The 27,326-nt window shown below is 39.7% G+C and overlaps 1 protein-coding gene across 3 annotated transcripts; it reads right to left on the reverse strand.

Moving 5' to 3' along the window:
• Positions 1-1,240: 1,240 nt before the first annotated feature.
• Positions 1,241-27,246, reverse strand: LOC101164106 (TSC22 domain family protein 1). 3 transcript variants are annotated; one of them, XM_004081686.4, is made up of 3 exons: positions 24,009-27,246; positions 3,652-3,703; positions 1,241-2,016 (listed from the first exon to the last, which is right to left on the reverse strand). In XM_004081686.4, exons 1-3 carry the CDS (start codon positions 26,669-26,671, stop codon positions 1,747-1,749), a joined length of 2,985 nt encoding a protein of 994 aa, XP_004081734.2. In that variant the 5' UTR covers positions 26,672-27,246; the 3' UTR covers positions 1,241-1,746. The 3 variants fall into 3 exon arrangements, with proteins under 3 accessions (XP_004081734.2, XP_020568553.1, XP_020568552.1); XM_020712894.2 differs by lacking the exon at positions 24,009-27,246 and adding an exon at positions 8,151-8,495; XM_020712893.2 differs by lacking the exon at positions 24,009-27,246 and adding an exon at positions 3,996-4,841.
• Positions 27,247-27,326: the final 80 nt, after the last annotated feature.

The following is a 27,326-nucleotide window of genomic DNA, read 5'->3' on the forward strand; positions in this document are numbered from 1 at the left end:
TTCCAGGATAAGTGGGAATTAGCTGCCTTTTTTCAGTGAACTTCAAAACCTGTGTCTGCCTAATATGCATAGAAACTGACTGTTTTCATGGAGTTCTATGTCAAGAGGCAGACGAGACATGGCAACTTGGAATGAATGATACAAAAAATATACAGTAATTGTGATAAAAATGTATTTAGATGCTATTTTTATGTGAAAAAAACAAAAGGTGGTATAAAATAGTTAGTTTGCATTTAAAGTTATTAAAATAATTCAAAGAATGCAGGTTGAACATTTTCACCTCACCAAAACAGCCAGGAAGGAGACGGTTACTGGGCTTTTACTCTTCATTAAGCAAGTTTATTGAAAGGTTTGATGTGCAGATGTCAAGTGCAATTGTAGGTATTTGTGTTACATTATCTAATCCGGTATTTGCGAAAAACATGCACAGAACATGGGCATACAACTGATACACAGAATGGAAAAAAAGAACACCTCTATCACTTTTTCTTCAAAAATCGCATTTTCAGATCAAAGTTTGTTTTGCAGTTCAAAATAATAAAAAAAGGAGAAATTAAAAAAAAAAAAAGTGCAATACTGGAGAAAAGAAAGTAACTATTTTCTTACAGTCATTTAATGTTGCTCTATTAGATTAGGAAAACATTGTTGGTTGTTGTCAGTTCAGCTCATCTCCTGTAGATCCAGAGTGATGAAAATTCAGCATGAAAACAGAAACCAGGCGACATCGCCGTCTCACTTGCACATCTGCATCCATCTGTGTAACCTAGATAGCATCTTTTTTTCCCTCTTCTCCATCTCCTCACTATTTTACATCGTAGTTAACTATACAGAAATGTACATCTTCTGCCCATCATATTTCAGGGATTAAAAAACAAAACAAAAAAATACTCAAACCAAAAAAAGAAAAAACACAAATAACTGCAGCTTAGCCCATTTTTTCCAACCCTTTTAAATAAAGGTTTCAATGTCGTGCCACTGCAGGGTCGAAAAAACAGCAACGATGAGCTCTGAAGAGGGCAAAAACCAGCAGCTTGAAAGTGAAATACTGAAAATAGATTCATTTCATCATCTCCATAAGAAACATTTTGTTTATCCCACCAACCCTCAGGTTAAGTAACATCATCAATGCTGCCAAGTGTTATTCAACCCCCCCCCCCCCCCCCCATCCCGTCCCTCAAAAAAAATTAACCTCCCCACCAACCCACCCCATTCCAGATGGGGGCTTTGATGTTACAATAAATGCTCATTCTTCATTTGTTATTTATTCAACCAGTCTCTCTCATAAGTTAGGATCTAGCCTTAAAAAAGAGAGGCTTAAGTTTACATAATTCAGGATAACAGGCGATACCCAGAACAATCCTCCACTTCCTACTGCTCCATCGTCAGTATATCACTTAAAATCCAGACACAGTGATTTTATTTTATTTTTATCTGCGGTGTGTTGTTGTCAATGACGAGCTGTTATGATTTTCTTGGTAAGACATTCTTTTTGACCAAGGGTTTTTTTTGGCAAACGTTTGATGATTCAGTTCCCTCTGATAACAAATCCTCGTAGCATTCTAGAGATTGTCTCTTCTCCACTGTGCCGTGGAGTTCTGTCCCAAGGGCTTCACCCATCAGAGATAAATATGTGCAAATTCTTGGTTTCGACAGCGTAACCTCCTGCTGTAGAAGGCAAAGTTTGGCTCTGCAGCTGAAGCAGAGCTCAAACGGGACAAGGCAGGCAATCCATCTCCGCTCGCCGGGCTACGCAGAGGGGCCGGAGCTGTGGGAGGCAGGCTGGGTGAGGGTTGCGGTGTTTGGGGTTCCTGCTGAGGCTGCTGTTGGAGCAGCGGGTGGAGAGCCAGTCTGAACCTGGGCTTGGAACTGAGCCATCTGCTCTGGGCTGGCCAGCGTCTTCAGCAGTGTGTTTTCTTGCTCCAGTTGAGAGTTCCGCTCAAGCAGCTCCTTGATTTGCTCCTTTAAGACCTCCACCTCTTCACGCACAGCATACATCAGGTGACTCTTCACCAGGTCCTGCAGAGATTGACATACAAGGTTTTTCTGAATCCTCTGCATCACAATTATGTCTCACAATAATGTATTTTGGTCTGTTCCAAGAGCTTTAGCTGTTTTTAACCAAAATAAATAAAACCTGTGTGGTTTTCTATGACATAGTTTCTGGAGAGCAGCAGTAGCTCATCAGAAACTCTCCTGAGTTGTGGGTCAAAACGCTCTCTCCCGCTAGTTTATAACCTCTCAGAACTTCAACCTAACATTACGGGTGCAACAAAGATAGCGGGCAATTTCAGAGCTTTCCAGCTGTACAGATGAGCAAAACAGAGTCGTACACTGATCCATTTTTCTGTAAGTGGAGGCATTACAGTTGGAGCGGAGCAGGAGCTTCTGACCCACTGTTGTAGATGCAGACACCCCCCCCCCCCCCCCCAACAGCATTTCAGCATTTAACACGCATGCTCCTGATTCCCCACGATTTGTATAAAGAAATACTCAAGAATTGAATTTTAGTATGCTACAAAAACACGGTAAACAACAATTTTCCCCGGAGTAGATTTTAACAACAACAACAACAACAGGGTTCCACATAAAACAAACAGATCTTGAAAAACATTCACACTTTTTTAAAAATATAATTGAAATTTTGTTTTTTATCTTTCACAATTAATGCAATAAACCACTATCAGCGAAACCAAAATGACAATTTTTAAGAACTTAAACTTTGATATGCTAAAAGAAGAAATAGAAAGAAGTTTGCATAATTAAAAAGAAATATTTCAGGTTAATGGACCTAGTTCTATTATCACCAAAATAACTGCAGTGTTTAAATTATACTAGAAAAAGAAATCATTTGTGATATGTTTTTTTTTCTAGGAGATGCATTCAAAGGCAAGTGTATACTTGACCAACGATTTTCCTAAAAGTTTTGTTTTTATACATTTTTTACTGAATGAATGCTATGCAATAAAACAAATATCAAGAAAAAAAAACTTTTATTTTAAATAAAACTTGATAAGTTTGTCGGAGAATTATCAAAGAAAAAGTGATGAGAATATATTCCAAGCTGCAACGTCACTAAGACCGCCCACATCTGTGTGTCTGTCAGCCAATCAAATCTGGAGATATTTTTAACCATGCGCAAGAGCCTTCAGCTTTGCCTAGCAACAGACCTAACAACGGAGAAAGTGAAACAAGATACAAACCTGAAAAGCCTGTAAAGTAGATTTTATTTCAGTTATAGTTTGTATTACAGTGTAATAAAATATATGTAGTATATAAATATATACATAAATTTCCTGTATATAAAAATATTGACAGGAAATATCAAATAAAAGCCCCGCTGTGGCTGTCGGAGACGAATCTTGTTTAGGAAGTTACCTTGATAAAAACGTGATGTTGTCATATTAACATGAAAACTACAAGATAATTTATTATTTTTATTCACTAGTAGCTCCTATGTTTTCAAAAATGTTAGCTTATTATTCGCTAGAAAATTTAACATTAACAAAAATGGGACACATGATAGCAGCCCCCCAGTTCAGAGGTTCACATGGATGGATGATGTCTCTCTTCTGGTTTTACAAAACCACCAGACACGCACAGCTATAGTTGACATCATTACAGCATTAAGACATGTAATGGATGACGACTCACCATTGCTTGTTCAATTTTGTTGTCTATTGCCACGACACTGGCTCCGGACGAGCTGTAAAAGAAGAAAAGAGGAGTCAAACATCACAGTTTGCTGCAGTGGGGAAAGATGGGAGACGCGCACGGTCTCTCCCTGCACAAGAATGTGGGCCTTTACGCGAAGCATCTGGAAATTTCTATTAAACCAGCTGCCTTTTTCCAGCATAAAGCCATGCCTCGTTTGGCTTCCCCGGACCGCGTTCATCATGTCCCGTGAGAAAACAATGGTCCGAACGCTGCTACCGCCACAGAACCGGGACAGGTTGGGACAAGTCCTAATGAGAAGCCGTGTGTCGTGGTTCTTTTACCTTTTGTCGGGCTGGACGTGTGAGCTCTCCGCGCTTAGCAGCGACGACAAAAACGATATGGAGAAATTTCTCAGCTGGCAGACGCCTAGATCCATAGCAACGCTGTAGCACGGCGAATTCACGCTGTTCATTTTCCACCGCTCTTGAGCAAGGCCGCTTCCAGGAGACCAGCGAGCACTGCGACGCGCATCCGCCACTCTTCGGCACTAAGGTCCAGTAAAAGCTGGGGTACCGACCGCAGCGATACGGACTCGAGCCAAGGTCAGCTCATCTCAACGCTACACAAAGGTCTGCGGTTTTCTACGAGCACCGCATAATTTATTCAGCAGCGCAAGGAGAAGTCGCTTTCTGATTGGTCAAACGGAGCGACACGCCATTTGGGAACGCCCCCTTTCGCATCTCAGCTGGCATGCTCTGCATACACCAGCTCAGCAGAAGAACCCAAGGAAAAAGGGCGACAGTCGAGAACATACACACTATCTAACATTTGGAATTGTTTTTACTTTTAGCCCAAAAAGCACAATAATTTGCTCTTAAGAAAGTTCCAATCTCAAGTCCCCCCCCTAAATCAATGTGCACTCAGAATCCATTGACACAATATGCCATCCCTTTCACCGCTGCCAACAACAAACTAACAAATTCACGTGGGCAATGTGAGAGCAAGGACACAATATCAAAAAGATGCAAGTCTAAGATGCCTGTTAATCAAAGAGATCAAGGTTCCTTCTACTACTCCCATGCGTGTATATATATCGCCTCCTAGTGGCCAAAAGGGAGAGCAATTATTGAATCATCCTAGAAAAGATTGCTGTGAAACTTGACCAGCTCCAATAATCAAAAGGAATAAAATTTAAAGACCCACTCCAATGAAAATTGTGTTTTGAACATCTTCTTGAAGCCCTTTTCTCATGATGGAAGGGATATATAAAAGGATTTAAGATTAAAACAGCATTTCTGAGTATTTCTGTATTTAAATTGTGATAGATCTGGAGTAGATAAAACCCTGCAGTTTGAAAAAAACCTCAGTTGTGATGCGGCAATGAAATAGGTGGGCCAAAGTTTCCCTGCTCCGCTCCATTCTGATGCATCCACTTGCTGAGAAGTAAATACACAAACATCTTCATTTTCTTCGTCCGAGCTAGCATCTGGCTTATAACTGGACGGCTGGATAGCTCTGATATTGCTCGCGGTTTTTGTTACACTGACAAAGTTAATGATTAAAAGACCACTGGGAATGCTTTTACTATTGATAAAAAAGATGATTGGAGTGGGACTAAAGATTAAAAACAAATTGTTCAATAGGTAGGACTCCCTTTTTAAAATGCACTTTCGAAGATGTAGTTAAAAAGCTAAATTAGATGTGAAACAGTAGCTTAAATTACCCATGCTCAATTTTTCTCATAAAAAGTATCTTTCAAATCCAATTCACTCAATTTAAGATCAGCCAACCTTATTCTTGCGTCTGCATAACTTTTTTATGTTTCACTTGTTTTATGTTTTTTAATTCTTGGAATTCTGCAACTGTTTGCTGCGAGTTGTTCACAAGCACTATGTTCCCTTTTGTTGCGTTTCTCTTACAGAAGTCTATCTCCTTTTTTCTGACTCAATTACACGCCCAAAAGCGCCTTCAAAAAACGCCAATACTGGGAGTATCCTGGACACAGAAATTCCACAATAAATTTTCAGTCAGACCCCCACAAACCACATCAACTCCCACATGCACCACTCCTCCCGCAAAGTGCAAAAAACTGGAGAACCCGAATGAAAAGTGCAAGTCCAGGTCATATTCGCACTTTAACATATTTAAATGTCCTCCGGAATAGGTTGAAGATGAATTTTATGTTGTTTTAAAAAAAATCTGGTTTAAACTGTTTACAAGTCTTATGAGGCTTTGAAAAAGTTCTGATTTAACTGAAAACATCTATTTTTTTCTAGACAGGGAGTGCATAGGAAGCTGCTTTAAAATGCAACTTGAACACAAATAGACCCCAGATATGAGATACTGGTGTCAAGTCTGGGAACCTGCACTGAAACACAAAGAAAAGCCTCAGGGGTTCCCGTTAACCATGCATACAGAAACAAAACCCTAGTGAGAGACTAAAATATTTTAGGACTTGTAGTGTTTGGGATGAAAACAGGTGTAAGCAAATAAATCTAAGACCTAGAAGTCTTACGTTAAGGGAAGTAGCTTGGTGACTTTGTTTCTTGAATTAACAAAGGCCTTAAAACTGTTGTTTAATTTTTGTAATAGAAGCAAGAAGGTGAAAAGAAATGCAAGACAGGTCACAAGTATAAAAGCTGCTAAACATTAGGACAAAAAAATAAATCTGATTAATTTTGCAATTACTTTGAAAAAAAAATTTTAAAAAGCAACTTTTCACCAAAAAAATAAGTGTATTTTATGTGAAATTCTGCAGTGTAACAACACTAATGTCCACAGTCTTTCAGGTTCCTGTAAACAGAATCCAGACTTTTCCTGTATGTAAAGACAGTACTATTCTAATGGAGTAGATCTCATCATTACCATAATAATACTAACTATGGTGACACTGCACGGTGAACTGTTAAGCTGATTTGTTTATCCGTTGCTCCCCATAATCCCATTTGAAAACAGCTTCGTACTTACTGTACCTAGAGGCCAAAACACCAGAAAAAGAAGCTCTAAGCCATTCTTATCTTTTCCGGCTTCGTCTATGACGAGAACTCTGCTTAGCCATATAAACGCACCCAAATAGCTAGAACCGCTAGAACCACACTAGCTCTTGAGGAACCCATATGAGGTCTTGGTGGAAGCTCTACATATTTACACAAGCAGCCAGTCAGGTCACAAACTGGAGAATGTCATTAAACTCAAGCTTAAACGTCACACTTTAATGATTATTTTTAACATCAGTGTCTCCAGTTTAAACATATTTTTTGTTGTTTGTACTTTCCAGAAGATTGTTCAAATCTATCACAGAAAAGACTGAAAATAAAACTTCCTGACTTTTGGAGGGAGTTGGTTTTGTCCTAAAACGTGTATATTCACTTGCCAATTCAAAAGGCATTAAACTAAACTGTTATCAAGTTTCCCCTTAACAGATAAATCAATGCTGAATGCCCCCTCCCCTTTAAGGAGATTTTGAAAGAGGCAGGAGCTAAATGGAGTGTCTTGGTTTGAGCTTTAGATAAGCAGCAGCTTTCTCCTTTGTCAACTGCAATTACGAGTTCAGGAGACGGGTCGTCCACGTCATCTAGCTAGCCATTGCTTTGGTACTCTTAATTGTGCCGATTTGGCACTTGAGTGACTTCCATCCTTCCATCCAATGTGGAGTCAGCCTCAAGGCTGTTTTATTAAATGACACTGTCTGTAGCATGAATTTCTCCTTCATGTAGTTCAATAGTCTTGTCTGACTGATGCACTTTAACTTCTGTTGAGTCTTATCTACTGAATGAATTAGCCACGTAAACAATTTGCTCTAAATACTAAACACAGCATGTTATTAACTCTCTATAAAGACAGAGATAAGGTAGGTCAGCCAGCTGACGGCACGGCTGCAAGTCAAAACTAGCCCAGTGACCTAGTGAAGCAGCTCCAGAGATATGACCTTTATTATAGTAAGCCGAGTGAAGCAGGCGCTCCACTTTTCCATTCAAAGTCCATGAGCATTTGCATCTTTATAGTTTGACCTGAAATGGGATATTTCTTAAAGAAAAGGGATGTTTCTTTGCATCCCAAGCAAACCATCACACATGGCTGTCAAAGGTGTAGAGGTTTGTTTTTGACTTTTCTTTTTTCCCCTCAGAAAACATTTTTAGAACGGTAAATGAAACGGTGTCGGACTCCAGACCTTGAGGGCCAACATCCGGCTGTTTTTCCAGAAACCTTGACGCTGATTACCTGGATCAGGTGTGTTTTGCCAATAAGAAGGTTAGTTGTAAAACACATGTTGGTCCTAGAGGCCTGGAGTTTGACACCTGTGTCTCAAGAGAATAAAAATGAGGTATAGGTATACATTCATTAATTTCAAGCAACTTGCTGAAACAAATGTCAGAATATCAACAAGCAAAACAAAAAATAAAGGCAGAAAATGTACATTTTACCCAGGATTATCCAAAAATACCAGCCAATCTTATTTTTTCCAAAGCATCAAATACTTTCCTCTCTGGTGTTACCTCTTAAGATGGTTTTCTAGTTCCCTGAACAAAATCTTGATAGCCATCTCTTCATGGCCTTGCAGTTGTATCGTCTGCAGTCTCATTGAAGCGTGGCTCAGCTGAAACATGTAGACTCACTCCGCAGGAACGCCGCCGTGCCTATCACAGCTCTTTGTTTGCGGGTTTGCAACCGTCCTTGTTGCTGCCTACGTCCACTGAACAGATAAGGCTCCTCCTAATGCATGGAATGGCGACTGAAGCTGCACTGTAAAGGACCAAGCTTTTTGATACACGTGCAGCCGTGCCCCCTTCCTCTATGCCAAACACTTGTGTTTGCTTGGCTGACGGGAGACGGACTTAATGAACACAGATAGGAAGGTAGGTGTTAAAGTGTGATCATGTGATCCTAGGAGTTACATAAACCATCAAAGGAGATTAGCTTGTGGTTCAGTGACTTTCCCGCTCTTACTCTCCACAAGTTCTCTGTAGCCCGAGGGCTTGCAGAGTGCCAAATGAACTGAGCTGCATGTTTTCAAAAGATTCAAATAAAATGGGGAAGAAAAATAAAAGTGCGACTTCTTAGTTAAGAGGTTCTTCCTAAGCTTACAGCGAGGCAAACATAGCTCTTAGAACTATAGTGTTTGAAATGATGCAGGAATTATCCGCAAAATAAGTCAAGATGCAGGATTTATGAGAGAAGGAGTTCAAAGGGACCTAAAAAATAATCAGAATGTGAAATGAAACATCCAAAGTTTAGACTCTGCAATCGTCTGGAAGCTGTGGTGATGCAGCGCCAGAAAGACGAGAGCTTCAGCAGAGACCATCTTCTCTGCGAGTGTGGGAGCAGTAGAGAGGTTATTTCAATTTGAGTTTTCTTTCAGTTTGTAGAAAATTAGACGTCTTTCCACTGACAAAATCCTCAATCTGCTTTCCTGATTCACAAGGTCAAGATGGGATTTCATTGAGACTTCAGTCTAATCTTCCCTCTGCTTTGACTCAGGTTTTGAATTTAAAAAATGTTGCAGTTATGAAGAGGTTTTAATTGAATTCATAATTTATGCTGGAGAAAAATGAAAAGATCGACATTACATACGTAAATAAAAATATATTAAAACAATGAAAAATATTTTAACTGACCTTAACTGATATAACGGAACGAGAATGGCTGAAGGTTTCTATTGTAAATATGCTAAAATCCAAAACTAATGTATTGAAATCAATAACCTCAGAGTGCAATGAACATTACTGGGCAGCTGTAAATGAAAGGAAACCAACTGTTAAATATTTGAACGCTGTCAAGCAGCAAAAACATACATGTTTTTATCGTCCTATTTCTGCAGGTTTTGGTTTACAGAATTTGTGCCTCAAAGCACATTGATCTATTAGCTATCTGCAGATACAGATGTGGCACTTTATACATCTTTTTTTAATGTATTTATTCTAAATTAAGCATTTTGCAAGTTCTAACAATTTTGGTCAGTGACCACTGGGCCAGTATTTATTGAGGCAAATTTTAAAGTAAGTTCCAGTTCCAATTTTCCAGTAAGTCTGCATTGTGATCCTACAATGGCTTTCATAATTACTCACAGGTCAAAAGTGCTCTGTGCTTTGTTCTTCCAAAAATGCAGCTGGGATGCTTTCAGTAGTTAGTTTAGTTAGGATTTTTAAAATGACTCATCATTTCTGCTGCACCCTAGTGAGTTTCTGAGCTAGCTCTAAGCATGACAGGCGAGAAGCCCTTCTCTTTAGGGTCTTATCTTGTCACTTCTCATTGACAGGCTGCTTTATGGTGGCTTGCTTCTGCTAATAGAGGGGAAAAAAGGCGTGCACTGACACTGGGGCTCTCCTGGCTTAGGAAAGGCTGACCAAGAAACAACAAACAAAGGACAAACACAATCCAAAGAATTTGACTTGTGTTAAACTTGATGTCCAGAGGTGAGCAAAAAACTAAACAAAACCCAAGACTTCTGTGAAGAGTAATGCTGAAATACAGCATTTAACCAACATATTCAACTTCATTTCTTCAGACAGGCTTCAAGCAGCTTAAATCCAAGATGATCTGTTCGCTCAATAACATAATTTTCTTCATTCACTTTCATGAAAAACATCCACTGTTACTCATGAGAAAAAAAAAGGAGTTAACTTACGGAAGTATGCAGACACACCTAAAAGTGGTTTTTCAAAAGCAACAACTGTTGCACATGCAGTCAACCAAACATACCTTCCCAAAATGAATAGAAATAGTAGGAAGCTGCTACAAAAACTGGAATTACAATTAGTTTGATCAATCATTGCCAACCAGAGCCACTGAGCAACGCATTTGGTCATAGACAAGAATCAATCTATCAATGTATTATTTGTAGAGCACTTTTAAAAGCAAAGGCAACCAAAGTGTCGAACATAAAATCAAATGTGAATAAGATTACTAAAAACTAGATCTGCTCACTGCAGTTAAAAGCCAGAGTAAAAAGAAGAGTTTTTAAAAGTGTTTTAAAATCACTGATGGTTCTGGCAGACCTCAGGGAATAGGGGAGAATATTCCAGAGTTTAGGAGCTGCGACTGAAAAGGCTCAGTCTCCCCGAGTCACAAGCCGAGTCCTGAAAACCATTAAAAGCATTTGATCTTCAGATCTTAGGACTCGATGTGGATGATAAAGATGGAAAAGCTCAGAAAGATACTGAGGTGCCAGACCATTCAAACATTTAAAAACTAAAAATAAAATCTTAAAAATGATTCTAAAAGTGATCAAAACTAGACTGGACTACAGCACTGACCTGTTTGTCAAATTTTTAATGCTCGTCGAGGTTTAGCCCAGTATTGCTAATGAAAGGAGCATCTGAAAAGTCCAGGGGGCCACCAGCACTACAGCAACCTGTTCGCAGGTCAGTCTTCCCAAAAACAAACACCTCTGTCTTGTTTTCAGTCAGACAGATGAAGTGAAGCTCCATCCAAGAATAATATGGTTTTAATACAACAAAGATTCGATTCTGGATATGTTTATTTAGCTCACACTGAGTAGCATGTCATTTAATCTTTTTATTTAAGACATAAGAAGCAGGAAAAAGAACGTGACAAGGGGCCTGAAATGTCTGGGCAATGAAACAACGAGGCCCATTGAACAGATGGTTGTAAAAGCGTGGGGCTGAGCTGTAGATGGACAGTGTAAAGCACACATGGACTTTACCAGTAAGTCCTGGTAGGGCTTTCCCCTATAGACACAACCCTGACTACGGAAAAATTGGCTGAGCGGTGGGTGAAGGGGACGAAGAGGAGTGAGAGGGCATTTTAGCTTCCACACTGAAAGCAGCTTGTAAAATACTAGGAAAGATGAAGTGACCGTCTATTAGAGACTAAAAAAAAACTAGAATGACCCAGTTTCATAAACTCAGCATTAGTACTCTGCGTCTCACAGTCACGGACAAAAGGATGACGGTGAAAGAAAATCTCTGAGACAAACCCTCACATAACAGGACCAAAAACTGAAGCAGCAAAAAGAGAATCATATCTAATTTTAATAAACTTAAGTAAATAGGTAAAGTTTTTCTTCTGAACCAATATACATACATTTACGGCAGCCGCGTCGCAAATTAATACAATTACAACGTAGTATTCTTTATTAACAAATAACAGTAACAACTAACTACTACCCCTCTAACTAATGAACTAACTATATGTGTTGTAGAATGACTGTGTGTGTCAGTGCGCTGCGTGTGTAGAAGAAACGAGCACACACAGGAGTGTTGGGGGTGCGTGTTGATTCTTCTACGGCGTACCGCTCTCTAGCTGCAAGCGAGGTTTCACCTGTGCTCTCTGGTACAGACATCTTCTCAGAATATTATATATTGCCCAGTAATAAACAGACTGCAGACACTTTGTCACCTTTCCGGTAGCCATGAAGCCTGACACCCATGAAGAACGCGGGCCAGGAGGCTCCGCCTTTGTTTATACAGACACGTAACTTTGCGCTGCACAAAATAGTTCCCAAACAAAACACGTTTGTGTTACAGAGTGAAGGAGAACCGTAATACACCCCCCCCCCGCGCCAAAACACAAAATCCTCCGGCGGGCAGCCATGTCGCGCACTCAAGAACGCACACAGCTTGTAATGGAAATGAATACAATGGAAATGAATAATTGGAACGCAGTGAATTTGTGGTATTTCCTCGCGATACGGAAACTTCTGTTGTAGAATGAGGATGTGCATGTGCTGCTGAAACTGCGTGTGTGTGTGTGTGTGTGTGTGTGTAAGTAGAGGGAGCGCGTGCAGCGTAGAGGGAGTGAGAGGCGCGGCACAGGGAGTGAAGGAGAACAGTAATAAAAGGTTTCCCCCAGAAACCCTTGAAGTCTGAACACAGGACTAGCAGAAAAAGTAAATTATCAGCAAAGATGAATGTTTTTAATGTGTTTACTATAGTTCCAAACAAACACTATATGCAAAAAAAAAACAACGTAAAAAATAAAAAAAAAGTGCGGTGATGCGGTTATCGTCACACCCATACTGTATACACAGATTTGTGTAAATATTTGCCACTGAAACAGCGTTAGAAGTCTGTTAACCTCGCTACACTGGAGCTTTAGCTCTAATGTTCTTTTGACCGAAGGGGGGTCTAAGGGCGGGGATGCCAGTACTGCATAGTCAGTTTGTTAGTTCATTTTAGTATTTTCCTATTGAACTCTTTGTATTCGTGATCCTTTTAAGTTCATGTTTTACTTCGAAGCCCATCGAGACGACTGTTGTTGTGATTTTGGGCTATACAAATAAAATTGAATTGAATTGACCATCTTATTTCTTCAACACTTTACTCAATTTACATAATTCCAGTGGATTCTGAAGCAGAAAAAAAAAACAGCATTACGATGAAATGCAAGACTTTACAGTAGTGAAGTGCTTATGCAATCAACCGAAGGGCGTATTCTGTCACGCAGAAAAGCCGCTTTGCGCCGATATGCAATACTTTATACATTAGGGGTGGGTTCAGAGGATTCACGCAGATTGCGCAAAAGCTGAAAGATTGACGGTATGTCAAAGAGTTATTTAGGTGTCACCGACAACATCTTCGGTGTTGAAAGGTTAAAGAAATCTTTTGGTTGCAGTGGTTCCCTAAAAATGTTATGTAGCAAAATATTATGTTACCCATTACTTTTAACAGCACAGTTTCATTGTTTTGTTTATTATCCTACTGGAGAACCAATTAAAAAACAATGACTAATTTCCATTTGGGCTTTTCTCGTACATTTATATTTCCCATTACTTTTCTCAGTTTTAACATTATTAGGTGACTATTGTGGTTTTCCTTCAACATCAAAAAGGTGACCATGAGTGAGCACTGGAATAAACTGCCTTAAATGTTTTGGACACGGTGCGCACAAACATACACACTCACAAGGCCCGCGGTCTCTCAATTGTCAAAAGTTTGTAACCATGTAAACACCAATTAAACAAGCACCTGCAGTCATCTACAGTCAAAAAACAAACAGAACAGCAAACAGCTGAATGAATAATACATTTCAAAGGAATTCTTTAATTTAAAAATGAATATAGATCTTTTAAAAGTAATATATTTTTTAGGCTAAACATGTTTCAGATATGATGATACATTATGTCTAGACGATGGAAGTGTGTGTACGACAGTGTGCATTCTTTTGCACAACACTCATTGAACAGTCCCAACAACAGACTCCAACACAACAAAAATATAGAGACTGTCAACCAGGAAAAGCTGCAAAACACCACTGAGTAACAACATAACAGCTCACTCCTACACGTTAAATTAGTTTACAATAAGTAAAATAAATCACAAATTATGTTTAAACTGCCATTTCAAAAAAAAAAAAAGGATTTTGAAAGAAAATGTGTTATAAAAGAAAAAAAATGTTAAATTGAACAGTGATATATGGAATAAAAATATAATCAATTCAGCATTAAAAAACTTTGGAGTTACATTTGAAAAATCCCTACATCTTTCACACACGAACACACACACATTACACAATCTTTGAGGACCAGTAGGTTAGAATAATGCGAAGTGAAATCTAGCTTCAGCAGGATTAACAGCTAAAGAACACACATCTTCCCAGTTCAAACAGCACATAACAGAAATAACACAAACGGCAGCAATAATAAGAAGAAATAAAGTGGAAAATGTCTACATACAGTGTTCACATGTGCTTCAAAGCATATCCTCACACATATATGATGGTGTCTGATGATATGATCTTCAAACCTCTGAAAAAATGTTGTTTGGTCTGCATACTGCATTTTATTTTCCTCTAATATTTTTTTATTTAAAACAAACATGCCTCAGTTCCACTGCAAAGATCCGTGAAGCTCTTTAGCTTGTATTTGCACCGAGTAAGTACCATTTAACAATACACATCTTTGTAATTCAGCTATTATTTCACAGATGGAACGCTGGCAATTACCTTTTCATCCAATTATCTTCCAACACTGACATTATGCTGATATTGAACTTATGTAGAATAAATGGTACAAATGTTGCTGAGAAAAAAATGTAACTCCATTACAGCCAATAATGCCTGATTAAGACAATTAGGTTACTTATATAACAGTGCAATGTTGTGTTATAAAACTGATCTGAGTATAATTTTTACAAAAAGTCATGCAACTAATTATACATGAGTAAATGTAATTAATTACTACCCAGCTCTTCAGGCCTTTACACTTCTGAAAGACAAACACATAAAAAGTTACCGAATGGATTTTAAAGGTCCTGTCCCAATTTAAGTGTTTGAATTGGAGCACACACAGAAACAAACACGGTTTTCATGATAGATTATTGAAAGTTTCTAATGACTAAAAGATCTTTAAATTCACACATTAGTTTTGCCTTGTTATAGAATTATGCCCGAACTACAAGTCACGTTTAGATCCACACTGCCATCTAGTGGCAGAGATAAAAAAAGAATGTTTGCACAATCAACACAAAAACCTCACACATTAAAAAAGGGCATAATATTAATTTAGATTTTTTTATGCTAATTAATACAATATTGCTAAAATGCAGATTTAAAGAAAACCTTTTTCTGAGGCAGAATTTTCATGCATACACAATCCCACAGAACCTTGAGCTCTTCTTTTCTATCTTTATATACATTACAGTACATAAAGGCTCAATGCATTACAGCCATAAATGTATTCAAATATTTACTTCAGAAGCTTACTCTGAATTTAAACAGTGCTTATAACCCTCTGCAAAGATGCACTGGAATTGGTCTCTTTACATTCATTAAAGCAGTTTTAAAATAAATAAAGGAATAAAAAAGATGTTGTAGCCTAATTGTAGCGCAACAAAAGTTCAAATAAATTCTAGAGGGAATTTTTTTAAGTAAATGCAGAAATCCCCTGATTGTCAGTAGCAGGGTGTGAAACAGCACCTTTCCAACCAGCAGAGGGCAGTATAACGCTATAAATAGACTAAAATACATGAGCAAGGAACACTTTTGAAATAAAAACTGGTATGTCACATTTATTTCCAGTCAAATGCTTTTTCCAGCTAATAGGATGTAACAGTTTGTCATGTGTTACTGTATCTTATAGCGGTTATTAAGCTTAATTTGTGTGTTCTTCTCTGTAGGTTAGCTTTATTTTCTTACATCAACATAAAACTTTATCACGTTATTGAGTTTTTTTTCCTCTATTGGCTCTTGTAAATCTTTAGTTTGTCTGAAGGTATCTCCTAGGTGTTCTCATAACAATATACAAAGATAAACTCATCTATATTCTGTTCTTTGAATAGCCAAAACAAACAAAAAACTATTCTAAATCCTAACTGGATAAGTTAGTACTCTTATTTGTTTAAATGAATGGATTTACATTAAGTTAATACTGTTTTGTGCACAAACAAAAAAAAAACATGAAAAAAAATGTTCTTTTCTTAACTACAATCATAACCTTTTCCTTTTATGGTCAACTTTCTTAGGGTAAGAAAAAAACCCTGATTTGATTTCTCTACTCTCATCTTTACAGCCTCCTTTATCGGTTTTCTGACCTCTGCCCAAACACTTCAGCTTCTTTCATCTCCTAAAAGCTCTGTTCAAAAACCAAACCAACTCCAGTCCACCCACTTCAATGCATGCATGCAGGAAGACCACATCCTTTCTACATATTTGAACACAAAGAATTACAAAACACCACTGCACTATCACCTAGCAAAAGGAGCCTTGAAACGTGTAAAACCTAACAGACTGAGCACCACAAGTTTCTACATGAGCAGGACAATAAATTTATTACTTCCATAAATTCATTACACAATGAATACGGTATTTGTAAACATTCACAGGTACACAGTTGCTGAAGCTGTACTTTCCCAAAGCCATTGTACATTTCTTTCCATAATTTCTATACCCTATATAGGGTAAAGAAATTTACCCAGCCACGAAGGGCAAACAGATTTATCAATGATTGATAAATCCATTTGCAATACATTGTATTGTATACAATGTACACAATACATTAGCAAGGTAGACTTTTTTTTCATTTCTTCATAATCTAATCATGTATTTACATAATAGTTAGCAGTAATTTAGCTTCACAGGGAGCTGATAAGTTTGATTTTTTAAAGCAGTTCAATAAGTTTGACTTTAGCAGTGCAGCGATGATGAGTTGGGAGGATCATATTTTATAGAAGTAGTAAAGTGGCGGCCCTGGCTAGTTTACAAAGAGGTAAATGAAAAGTAAATTGTCCACCCTCCATCCAGCCACAAAGCACTGACAACAGGATTAACCCTCACAAAGCCTAAGGGGAAACAATATATTTAAAAATAATTCTAATTAAAAAGACAGTAGTTGGCTAAACTCAGACAAGTAGCAAGACTAAATCTTTAGAACTTTATTGACAAATACAACTGATTTGCCAACAGACCAGACAAAAAGCACCGTCAGGTTCCTTCTTGTGATGCAAGACAAAAAATAAAAGTTTCAATGTTTTCTTTTAAATTCAGAAAAAGATTTAAATGAGCCTGCTAACAAATGAGTAATATTTTGAGTCACTGTTTAAAAAAGAACTCTAAATTATGAAATAGTATATGAAAGGTTATGAATATTTCTGACAAATAGAAACAACATAAAAAAAGCGCCAAAAGAAATTCTTTAAAAAAAAAAAATCTTTTTTTAATGCATTCATTCACCGAGTGTGCATGTATGACATTCTCCGAGCTGACTGGACAGCGCCCTGACCACAGGAATGTTAGTTATGACTCAGCACATAGTCTGCATGTTTAGGGGACCAACAATTGAATACAGAAAAAAAAGTTAAAGAAAAGTTAAACTTTTAGAAATTCTAACTTTGTATTTGAAAATACATAAAAACACTAAATATTTTCAAATTAGGAATATCGATAAAGATTCACTTTTTCAGAAAAACTATTCCCCATAGCAATTATTTCCCATCACACAATTACAGATTAATTCATATTCAGATTAATTTTGAAATCAAATTAAGACTTTGAATGCCTATTTACAAAAGGTGCTATAAAGTTGCCTTGTCCAATTTCAGCCAAAAAGTAAAAAATATTCTATCTTTCCCAAACTGGAGAAACATGGCAAAAATGTTGCCACTTGTGAAAGCCTTGCATCTAAGTGCCTCAACCAAAAAGGATGCGTTATGTTATCAAGAATAAAGATGCATCAATGATTAGCTAATCGGAGTCAATCCACTTCTTAGATCAGGTGTGCCAGAGCTGAAATCCGACAACAATAATATAAATTATTATAAACAACTTCCTGCGACGTGAGCCTATTTCTGTACACCCACAAAGCCAAACAGATGTACACATTTGCAACGCAAACATAAACAAACTATTTACAGGAAATGAAACCAGAGGACATGCTGTAACACTTTTACTTCCTCTTTAAGAAGGGTTTGAAAACTGATATCAGGAGCAAGATCAGTTCACCTGGTAAGCGCTAGGGGGGTAAGTTACACAAGCAAGTCAGTCCCCATCCACTTCATTTGAAAACACGACATTTCAAAACAAGTAAAGAGGCTGTACAAGTGCTTACATTTTCATCAACTTAATTTTAGGTTAAAAGTGAGATAACATTTGTGCTTGAATGGGGGCAAAACATATGTTTTTTTGGTATTTATTTAAATACAACTGAACAAATAATGGAAGATAATTATTTCAGTTTTCAAAATTTAAGCAAAAACACAAACAAGAGCTGGGGCCTCATTTATAAACGTTGCGTACGCACAAAAGAAGGCGTATGCCACTCTCTACGCAATAGTTGAGATTTATAAAAAGCAAACTTGACGGGAAAATGTGCGGTCCTCCACGCAAGCTCTGACCCAGGCGTACGCACAAAAACGGGTGAAATGAGAAATGGCGACACCATCGGCAGATGGAAGAAACACGTGAAAGTGACAGTGTGTGCCAAATCGTGCTGGCATGTGCTGTGCTACACAATGTGGCACAGCTTAAAAACGTGCCTCTACCCCCTGGCGCTGATTGCTGTGTTGGCCCCGACCCCCCACTGTCTGTCACACACCTAGGTGTGCGAAATTTGTTCTCCCCATTTGACTCATCCCCTGGGGGAGCGGTGAGCTGCAGACAGGCCGCGCTCGGGAGGCAGCAGCGTTAAGGGTCTTGCCCAAGGGCCCTCACTGAGTGATGTTAATTGCCCGCCATTTATATGGCAACATTGTGTGAACACAAAAGTTTTGAATGAGGTAGCCCGAAACATCCATTTACATAGATTTTTCATTGGAAATTACTCATTAACGTTTGTTGCAGAGTTAAATTTGAACATAGCTTCAAAAGGTTAAGGATGGTCTTCTACGGCAAATCATGTGGGGTCTTTAGTATGCATGGTTTCGGGGGGGGTCAAAGATGAAAGGCACCCTAAACACAATCCATTATGATCCATTACAGGCCATTAGTATTTCCACAATACTTGTAAGTGAAACAGTCCTATTTATTGATGCAAAAATAAGCAAGAAAGAGCTGGACAAAGCCAAGAGGGAAAAAACAAAAACCAAAATCAATGATGCAGCCTCACAGAGCTCACAAACAGGAAAACAAAGAAGCAGCATAAATAGACTGATCCTGAGGGCAGTAGCCTAGTACAAATACCACCGTCAGAAACAAAGTACTATGCTTGGATTTTCTGTCTCTCCTGCAGTCACTGCTAGACGGAAGATGATCAAAATTGAGCAAATTCTCTCCCCCACTCCATCTCTGTCCATCTCCTATTCACGGCATGTTCCTGCTCAGCTGTGTTCTGGTCTTCTCTGGTAAAAAATGGGGGGAGGTGTCAGCAGCATAACAACTAACAATTGTTGTTTACTTAAACCGGTCGTGCCTGCCTGTTAGCACACTGTTGGAACCTTTCGTTCAAAACACTTTGGTTTTTCCCTAAAGACCAGTGAGGTGTTTCAGTGCAAGAAATAAACATTCTTTATGTATGAATAAATTGCATTAAAGTCCAGTTTTGAAGTCATTTCTCCCTGGTCTGCTACAGACAAGAGGAGAGTTCCTGAGGGCATTTAAGAGATCAGGTTTGATCCAAAAAACAAAAATCACAATGGTTGTTTTTTTTGTCGCGACATGCAGAGGTTTCTCATCTTTTCATTGAAATAAAACTTCTCAAAAATAGTGATGCTTGTTCAACTTTGAAATATTGGCATAAACGTATGGTCTCACAAACCTACAGACAACATTTAAAATCCAAGTAAAGCAGGAGTAAAACTGCAGTTGCGTCTCATCTTTCAAATGCACCCCTGCAATCCAAACCAAGTTGCTAGACCCGTCCAAGTTGGCCTGGGTCAGCTCGGGTGATTTCCGCTGTGAATTCTGGGGATTTCACTGATCTCTACACAAAGAGCAGAGAGACGTGGGTCACATCAGTGCTGTGCACTGCCAGAGGGAACATCACATTCAGAACTGCCAGAGATAACTATCACACTGCCAGTTCACATTTCCCCTGCGCTGACATGCTGACACACTTAGACACGGTTCACTCCAACAATGGTTCTGTCTATGAAAGGAGAGATGGCGGGTACCCTCCAATTTAACAGAAGCCCCCCTCCCAATTAAAAAAATGAAAACAGTGAATCATTTCTTCTTTCTCCATCATTGTAAAATGTATATTCCAGAAAATGAAAGAGAAGGCTCATTTTTAACCAACTCCACCAATGCTGAGCCTTATGAACTGGTCTAAAGCAAGCCAGGTGGGTGGCCCTGACAAAGTTTGAAAATGTATTTTGTCCCGCCCAATTTTTTGGAATGTTGTTGAGCAAGGCAGAGTAAATTCCAGTCAACGAGTTTCATTCTGGCTGTGCAAAAGCCAATGGATGACATCAGAGATGATCTGTCCAGGCTACGCATGTCAGTAGTTTGCAGGTACATCTGCAGTCAGAACATTAAAGCTGTACATATAAAGCCATCCGCTCAACATATTTTACCAGAGAAAAGAGAGTCTTAGTTTAAACACCATCTACTATTGCATATTTATTATTAAGACATAAAAACAAAGGCATTTTATCTTATATAAAAATTTAACTGAAAAATGATTTGTTATAAAATGAACTCCTTAAATTAAGTGAAATTCACACAATTTGCAATTCTTGAATTGTGTTTTTTTTATTTTTAATAAATTGTACATATAGAACTATATATACTAGAATAGATCAACACAATTTCACAATTTACTGTTAGTTTATTTTTGCTTTGTTTTTCAACAAAGATAAGTTCAAAGACACTTATCTTTGCTCCGGCAGCCCCGTGACCCTGAAAGGGAATAAACGGTTGAAGATGAATGAATAAAAGAATGAATAAATCATATTACTTAAAAAATTGGACTTAATATTTTTGTCATTTTCCTCACTTCTACTAATAATGCAAGACATCAGCAAGTGATTAAAGTGTTCTACAAAAAAGCTGATGCTTGCTTTATGATATTTCAGAAAAACTTTCTAAACTCTCATCTTAGTTTCAGTTATTTAAACTGGATAAAATATTAAACGAATACAGAAAACATTGAAACTTTTCTCATTCTCAATGAAAATGTCAAAATTATATTTTAACAAAAATACAGCAATATTTTGCAACACTAATTGTTTTTTGAAACGCCGTTCTTTATTAATAGCCATGTCTAAGCAAGTCTCATTTGCAGCATATTGAATCAGTAAACACCAACAGATAGCATGATGTTTGGTGCTGTGTATGAAAGCTAAGAGAGGAGGCCTTCTGCTCAATTCAGAGGAAGGGATAATGTTTCGATGTGGAGTGTTAAGTTTTCCCAATCACAAAAGGGCATTTAGTTTGTTAACATGTTACATGCTACTTTGCTTGTCAACTCAACGACGCACACATTTCCCTTTCTTAACTCCACTCTTTTTAGGCTGCTTCAGGCGAATGTCATTAAAAAGAGAACTACACATTTACCACAACTATAATCAGACTTACTGCCAAGCTGCCATCAACTACCGGTAGATGTTGTGATGCAAGGACAGTTTTAGTCATCTATGCACTGCAAATGCAATTCACTTTTGAATATAGGGTATGAAGAAAAGATCATTTGTGATGGGAACAGGTCTGCAGTGCACATTTTAATCACTGTATGTCACTGACAGACATTGATGCCCAAGAAACTAAGAGTTGATGTTAATAAAGCCCCATATTGGTGTCAAATATTTTTCGCTTCCCGTTTTCCACTTTTGTTTTGAGGGTAGAGTTTATCCTAATCCTCTGTAAAAAGATATCTGCAGCTGGTTTAAACTTTATTTGCATATTAAATTTAATACAGCAGCATTTAACATGTAAAATGTAGCGCTCAACTGTAAACAAAAAAAAAAAAAAACAGACGCCAACTTCAGCCTCGTCCGACTTTTGAGTTTTTCTCAAGTCACTAAAACTTGTATTTTTAAAAAAAAGAAAATAATAATAATCATAAACATGAATACACTGAGCAACTTAGCAGCATCCTTGTAACAGTAGACAGCCAGATGCTGAATACTTTGCATTAATATTAAGATGTGTGGGAACAACTGTTGCAATAAATCTATATTTGAAGTAAAGACTCTTGCTTTTATCTGTTAAATGCTGCTTTCTGTTATCTTTGAAGTGAAAAGCTCTTCTGCTGATTCCTCACTGGTTCTCATCTGCAAAAAGAAACTTTTCAAATATGTTTGTTTTTGTTAATTTTGCTAGCTTGGGTTTTAATTTAGTGGTTGATACACCCACTTTAAGAAAGTAGCAAATGTATTTTCAAAACATGACTAAGCAACTTAACGCGTCAAGCATGAGTCAGATTTGGTGGAGAGAATCCAATAGTTTTCCAAACCAAAACGTCCTTTAGAATCAGATTATAAATGAAATGGGGGGAAAAAAGTAGGTCGTGCAGCCCAGTACCAATGGTCCAACAGAACCATACCTGTCCACGTCCTGGGGGGGTGGAGGAACACTGCTATAAAAAGTATCTTCACATAAGATCTCATACCCAGAAAACGATTATTGCAATTACTAATGCTCCAACAAATAATATCTAGACTAAAAAAAGATAATGTAAAAATCATGATTCCAATTATAATTTATTATTCTGTCACTTAAGGCTGTAATATTATGTTTTGAACAGATAAAAACTGTCTACTACAACAAGCTCCACTGAAAAATCTCTACACAACAGGATATTAAATATCAAAAAATCTTGAAAGCTCTGGAAGCTGACAAGTAACAAAACAGAAGTGAATTTTTAAAACAAACTTAACTTTTCTGGTTGTGCTAAAATATGTTGTCCTGAAGCCGAAACTGATCCAAAAATATCATAGACCAACAAAGTCACAACTGAAGTTTGCAATCAAAAAATCACCAGCCTTCTTCAGAAGCATTCACAAGCTGAAGTTGAATTTAAGATATTTTTTGAAAGACTTTCTGCTCCTATTATGCACTTAAAGCAAATGAATTAGATCCAATAAAATTTTGAGCAGGATACAAAGAGATGATCTTTCCATTTGTTACAAATGCTGCAGATCAAAGAGAATAATCCCTGCCACACCACACATTCTTTATAGTTAAACATCCTGTGATAACTGAAGCCACCTTTCCTTATCCTTCTAACTTAAGCACAAAGAAAAACAAACAAAGCCCATTAGAAACCAATTCTACATTGAAAGTTTCTCCCTGCAAGTTTCTTTTATTTAGTTCAAGTATGCAAACACCCTAAAGCTGACAGGGTTAACAATCTGGATCATGCCAAGAGAAAGGGCTTATGATTGTTAGGAGTCGTTAGCAATTTCTTCCAGCTTCAGAGTGATTAAAATTCCTGTTTAACCTCAAAAAGCCTTCTTAAACTTACTGACAGGACATACCAAAAATGTTTTTACTCTGTTACAAACAAAGAGGAACAGGTTATGTGAGCAAAAAAAAATTGTAAAGACAAAAGAGACATTGTTTACCTTTTTTACTTTTTGTATCCCAAAACCTCATTTTTGAGAGTTCCCTCAAAGCTGGAGCCAGCACTGATCATTCTGGCTAAAGTGCAGCTTGACTCAAAACACAGTACAATGATTGTTTTCAGCTGCATCTGCGCCTACATAAGTTTGGTTTAATGCTTCTTCAAAAGTTTGCAGAAAAATTTGCTATAAAAAAAAATTTAAAAACAGCAAAGTTGAGCCCCATAAGACATTAAAATTGAACTGCAATCATATTGAATCACTGCTACATTATAAAAAGTGACCAGTTCAGGTCACTCTCAGATCCTAATCTATACTCATTTATTCCCTTACAGCCTTACAAACACTGAACTCAAATTGCTTATTTCCACAAGCAGGATATGATTTTTGTCTTCTTTGCTGGGAGGAGTAAAATAAATACAGATGGACAAGAAAAGTAAACAGATTATTGATCTAATTTCTTACCTGTCCTCCTCTCCGTCAGCCGCCTTGAGACCAGCCGGTGCAGTTAAGGCACTAGCGATGGTGGTACCCCCCTCAGTTTCTTGACCGTGGCCAATAGAAGCGGCGTCAGCAGACAGCTTGGGTAGTCCCAACAAAGCAGACTGATGCTGAAGGAGCAACCGCTGGGCATCCTGCAGTTGTGTGGTGGTGAAGTTAGGGAGACTGGCGTAAAGGGCACTAGCTTGGGCTGCATGAGACATGGCCTGGGCACTGCTGTGCTCCTGGGTCAAGCTGACAGAAGAAGGCTGACTATGAGAAACGCCCTGGGAGGGCATTCGACCACTACTACCAGCATTGTGGACTTGGGGCTGGGCATGATGATCCCCCTGGGGGTTAGGAGGTGGCCCACTGTGTGCAGGCGCTTGGCTTTGATGGACCGCAGTGGGCAGCTGGCTGCTCAGGCCTGGATTTTGAATTTGCGTGGGGAGGGTCTGCGGCTTCTGACAATCAAGATGGCCTGGATGGTTCTGAGGTGGCCGGCCAAGAGCTGCTACACCAATGTGAGAGGGTATGCTGGAAGAGGTGGACTGAACAGAGGTGGGCTGTATGTGTTGGAGTCCTTGGGACTGCTGGGGACCGCCAATCATCTGACTAGATCCATTTGCTGGCCCAGAGGGCACTGAGCCAGTTTGGTTGGAAAGAGGGGGAGAAGCAGCTGCCTGGGGGACCCCTTGCTGGGGCTGGGTGTACTCAGGAGCCCTCACTGACACTGGGGGTGCAGATGAAGTAGCAGCTGATTGTTGTGGAAGGGTGGGAAAGCCTATCTTCTGCTGCTGAACACCCAGCAGGCCCTGTGAAGAGCCTGGGGTTTGGTTGGCAACTGCCTGGGCATAGGTGAGCTGCTGCTGGGCAGTAGGTGCAGGCAAGCCAACGGTGGTCTGGAGCCCTGGCATGGGTGCAGGCTGATGAATATTTGTGGAAGCTGAGGGGGCTACAGTAGTCTTCACTTGTGAATGGGCGATCTCATGAGGTTGGGTTTGAGGTACTCCCATGTTTAAGCCACTGGGCAGCATCCCTCGATAGCCCTGAGGAGGAGAGGCAAAATCCTGGGCATGCTGAAGTACCGGGGGCCCTCCAGCCTCTCCACTTCCAGTGTTCTCATTGTAATGGCTCAATGTATTTGCAGTACCACCACTCGTGCTTTCCCTCTCCAAGGCTCCAACAAAGCTCTCAGACACAAAATGACGTGTGCTGAGAGAGCCAGCATCTGGGGCTGAGGTAAAGGTCGCAGAGGGTGGCACCTCCTTGTCATAGAACTCAGTGCACGTCCATCTCCCCTTCTTGAAGGGCTCAGAGCTAGAGTCCAGCTTCACCACCCTGAAGCGAGAGCCTGTAATAGCCACTGTGGGCGCTGAAACTGGAGTTGGAGTAGGAGCAGGCATGGCAGGAGCGGATGAAACAGGAGCTGAGGCCACAGCTGTAGCAGAGGAGTTCACAGGCTGCAGTGCAGCTGATCCAACTCTTCCCTGTGTCCCGCTGGGAACCCCCATGCCGCCAGAGGCACTCACAGCAGCAGCAGCAGCAGTGGTGGTAGTAGCCATGGTGATGTTTGGGTTGATGTTTTGGTGCTGCTGGATCACACTGAGATTAGCGCTGGACATATGGTTACCTCCAGCTGGAATAGCAGCGCCTCCAGCTTCACTGCTGTTAAGCACATTCAGAGGGAAGCCACCGCCGCTACTGCTAGCACTTGTGTTGATTCCCCCTCTCACAGGCACACTGGCAGAGCTCAAAGCATTCACATTATTCACACTGCTGGTCTGGGGATTAACTATGCTAAGTGTGGTGCCTGCTGAAGAGCTGTGCATTCCAGGGACAGATCCTGAGGCCACAATCCCCACAGACTGAGAAGCAATACTTGGAGGGGCAGCATGGGAAACATTCTCTTGAGGACCCTCCACGCTAGAAGGCATCTTCTGGGTAAAACTAGGTAAAGCTCTGGAAGCGTGTGTAGATGGAGTGATGCTAGATGACACGGGGTAGCTCTGAGCGTGGTTGGGGTGATGAGAGTGTACAGTCCCGTTCACCATAGTCCCGGTGTGCTGTGCCTGGCTCAGAGCGTGGGGGTGTGAAGGCTGGTTTGGGGAGACAGCTCCAGGGGTCTCTGCCTCATGAAAGTTGTTCAGCGTCTCCTCTGAAGAGCTCCTCTCCGCGCCAACAGCATCATTCGCTCGAGAAAGGGACGCATCCAAGATTTCAGAAGAGGACAGATCCTCTGTGTGGGACTCATCCAAGTCGTCGTAACTTTCAGTGTCCTCTGCAATACTATTATTCGTACTAACCGACACCTGCGCTGGAGTCACACTTGTGATCTGAAATCCGCTCTTCTTCTTCATCATCTGTGCTCCAGTCGACTGAGTGGTCTGGGGCTGGGGATGCAGGCTAAGGCTGTGAGGAGGAGGATGGGGACCCGGGGAGGAAGAACCAGCAGGAGGTTGAATCAACAGGGAGCCATGATAATCATCGGCCGAAACGTGGCTGTTGCTGACCAGAGCGCTCGCCGGTGTTGACAGCGACGAACTGGTCCCGCTGTTTGGGTTGCTGCCCTTTCTATGTGTGGCATTCGGATGCGCCATCTTTCTACCACTGCCAGAGTCTCCTGCAGGGTCCGGATGATGATGCATTTCGAGGGGATCCGCCGGGCGGTAGTTGCTCTCTGACAGAATGTAGACTGTGGCTCGTTAACGGCGCCGTCTTGCAAAAACTACAATAAACATACAACCCAACTGAAAAATATAAGGCAAGTCAGAAAGTAGGGCGGTTGGCCTCAAAACTTGGGCAAACCCGTGCCAATATCCACAGCCTCGCGCACAGGATTCAGAGTTTTCTTGTGACAGCTAGCAAAGCTAGTGGCCGCTTGTTCAACAGCTAGCCGCTAACGTCAGCTGATGCCAGTTGTACTTCGCCGGTTAACGTCCGCTGGAGCCTTTGTTAGCAGTGAACGAACAGCCCGTGTGTTTCACTCTTTCGAGTTGCAGAGTACACAAGTTTGACTAGCGATACCCCCCGTTAGGAGGTTCAATCAAATACTAGCTTGACAGAGGAGTATCGTCAGCTAGTTGTTAGCTGCCAGTTTCCATCACCGGCTAGCTATGCTGAGGGTGTAGTGAGTCGTTCAAACTACTTATTTACCCAGATTAAGCAAAGTAAACAAAGGAGCCTTTTCATTAGAGAAACGGTGATGCAAATGCAAAAAAACATCCACCTAATACCGGAGTGCAGAGGCTAAATCCATTCCATCTAATCCTCGTTTCTGGTATTGGTTTTGCTGTATCACCG

Source organism: Oryzias latipes, chromosome 21 (assembly GCF_002234675.1).
Source record: "Oryzias latipes chromosome 21, ASM223467v1".
Taxonomy (NCBI): Eukaryota; Metazoa; Chordata; class Actinopteri; order Beloniformes; family Adrianichthyidae; genus Oryzias; species Oryzias latipes.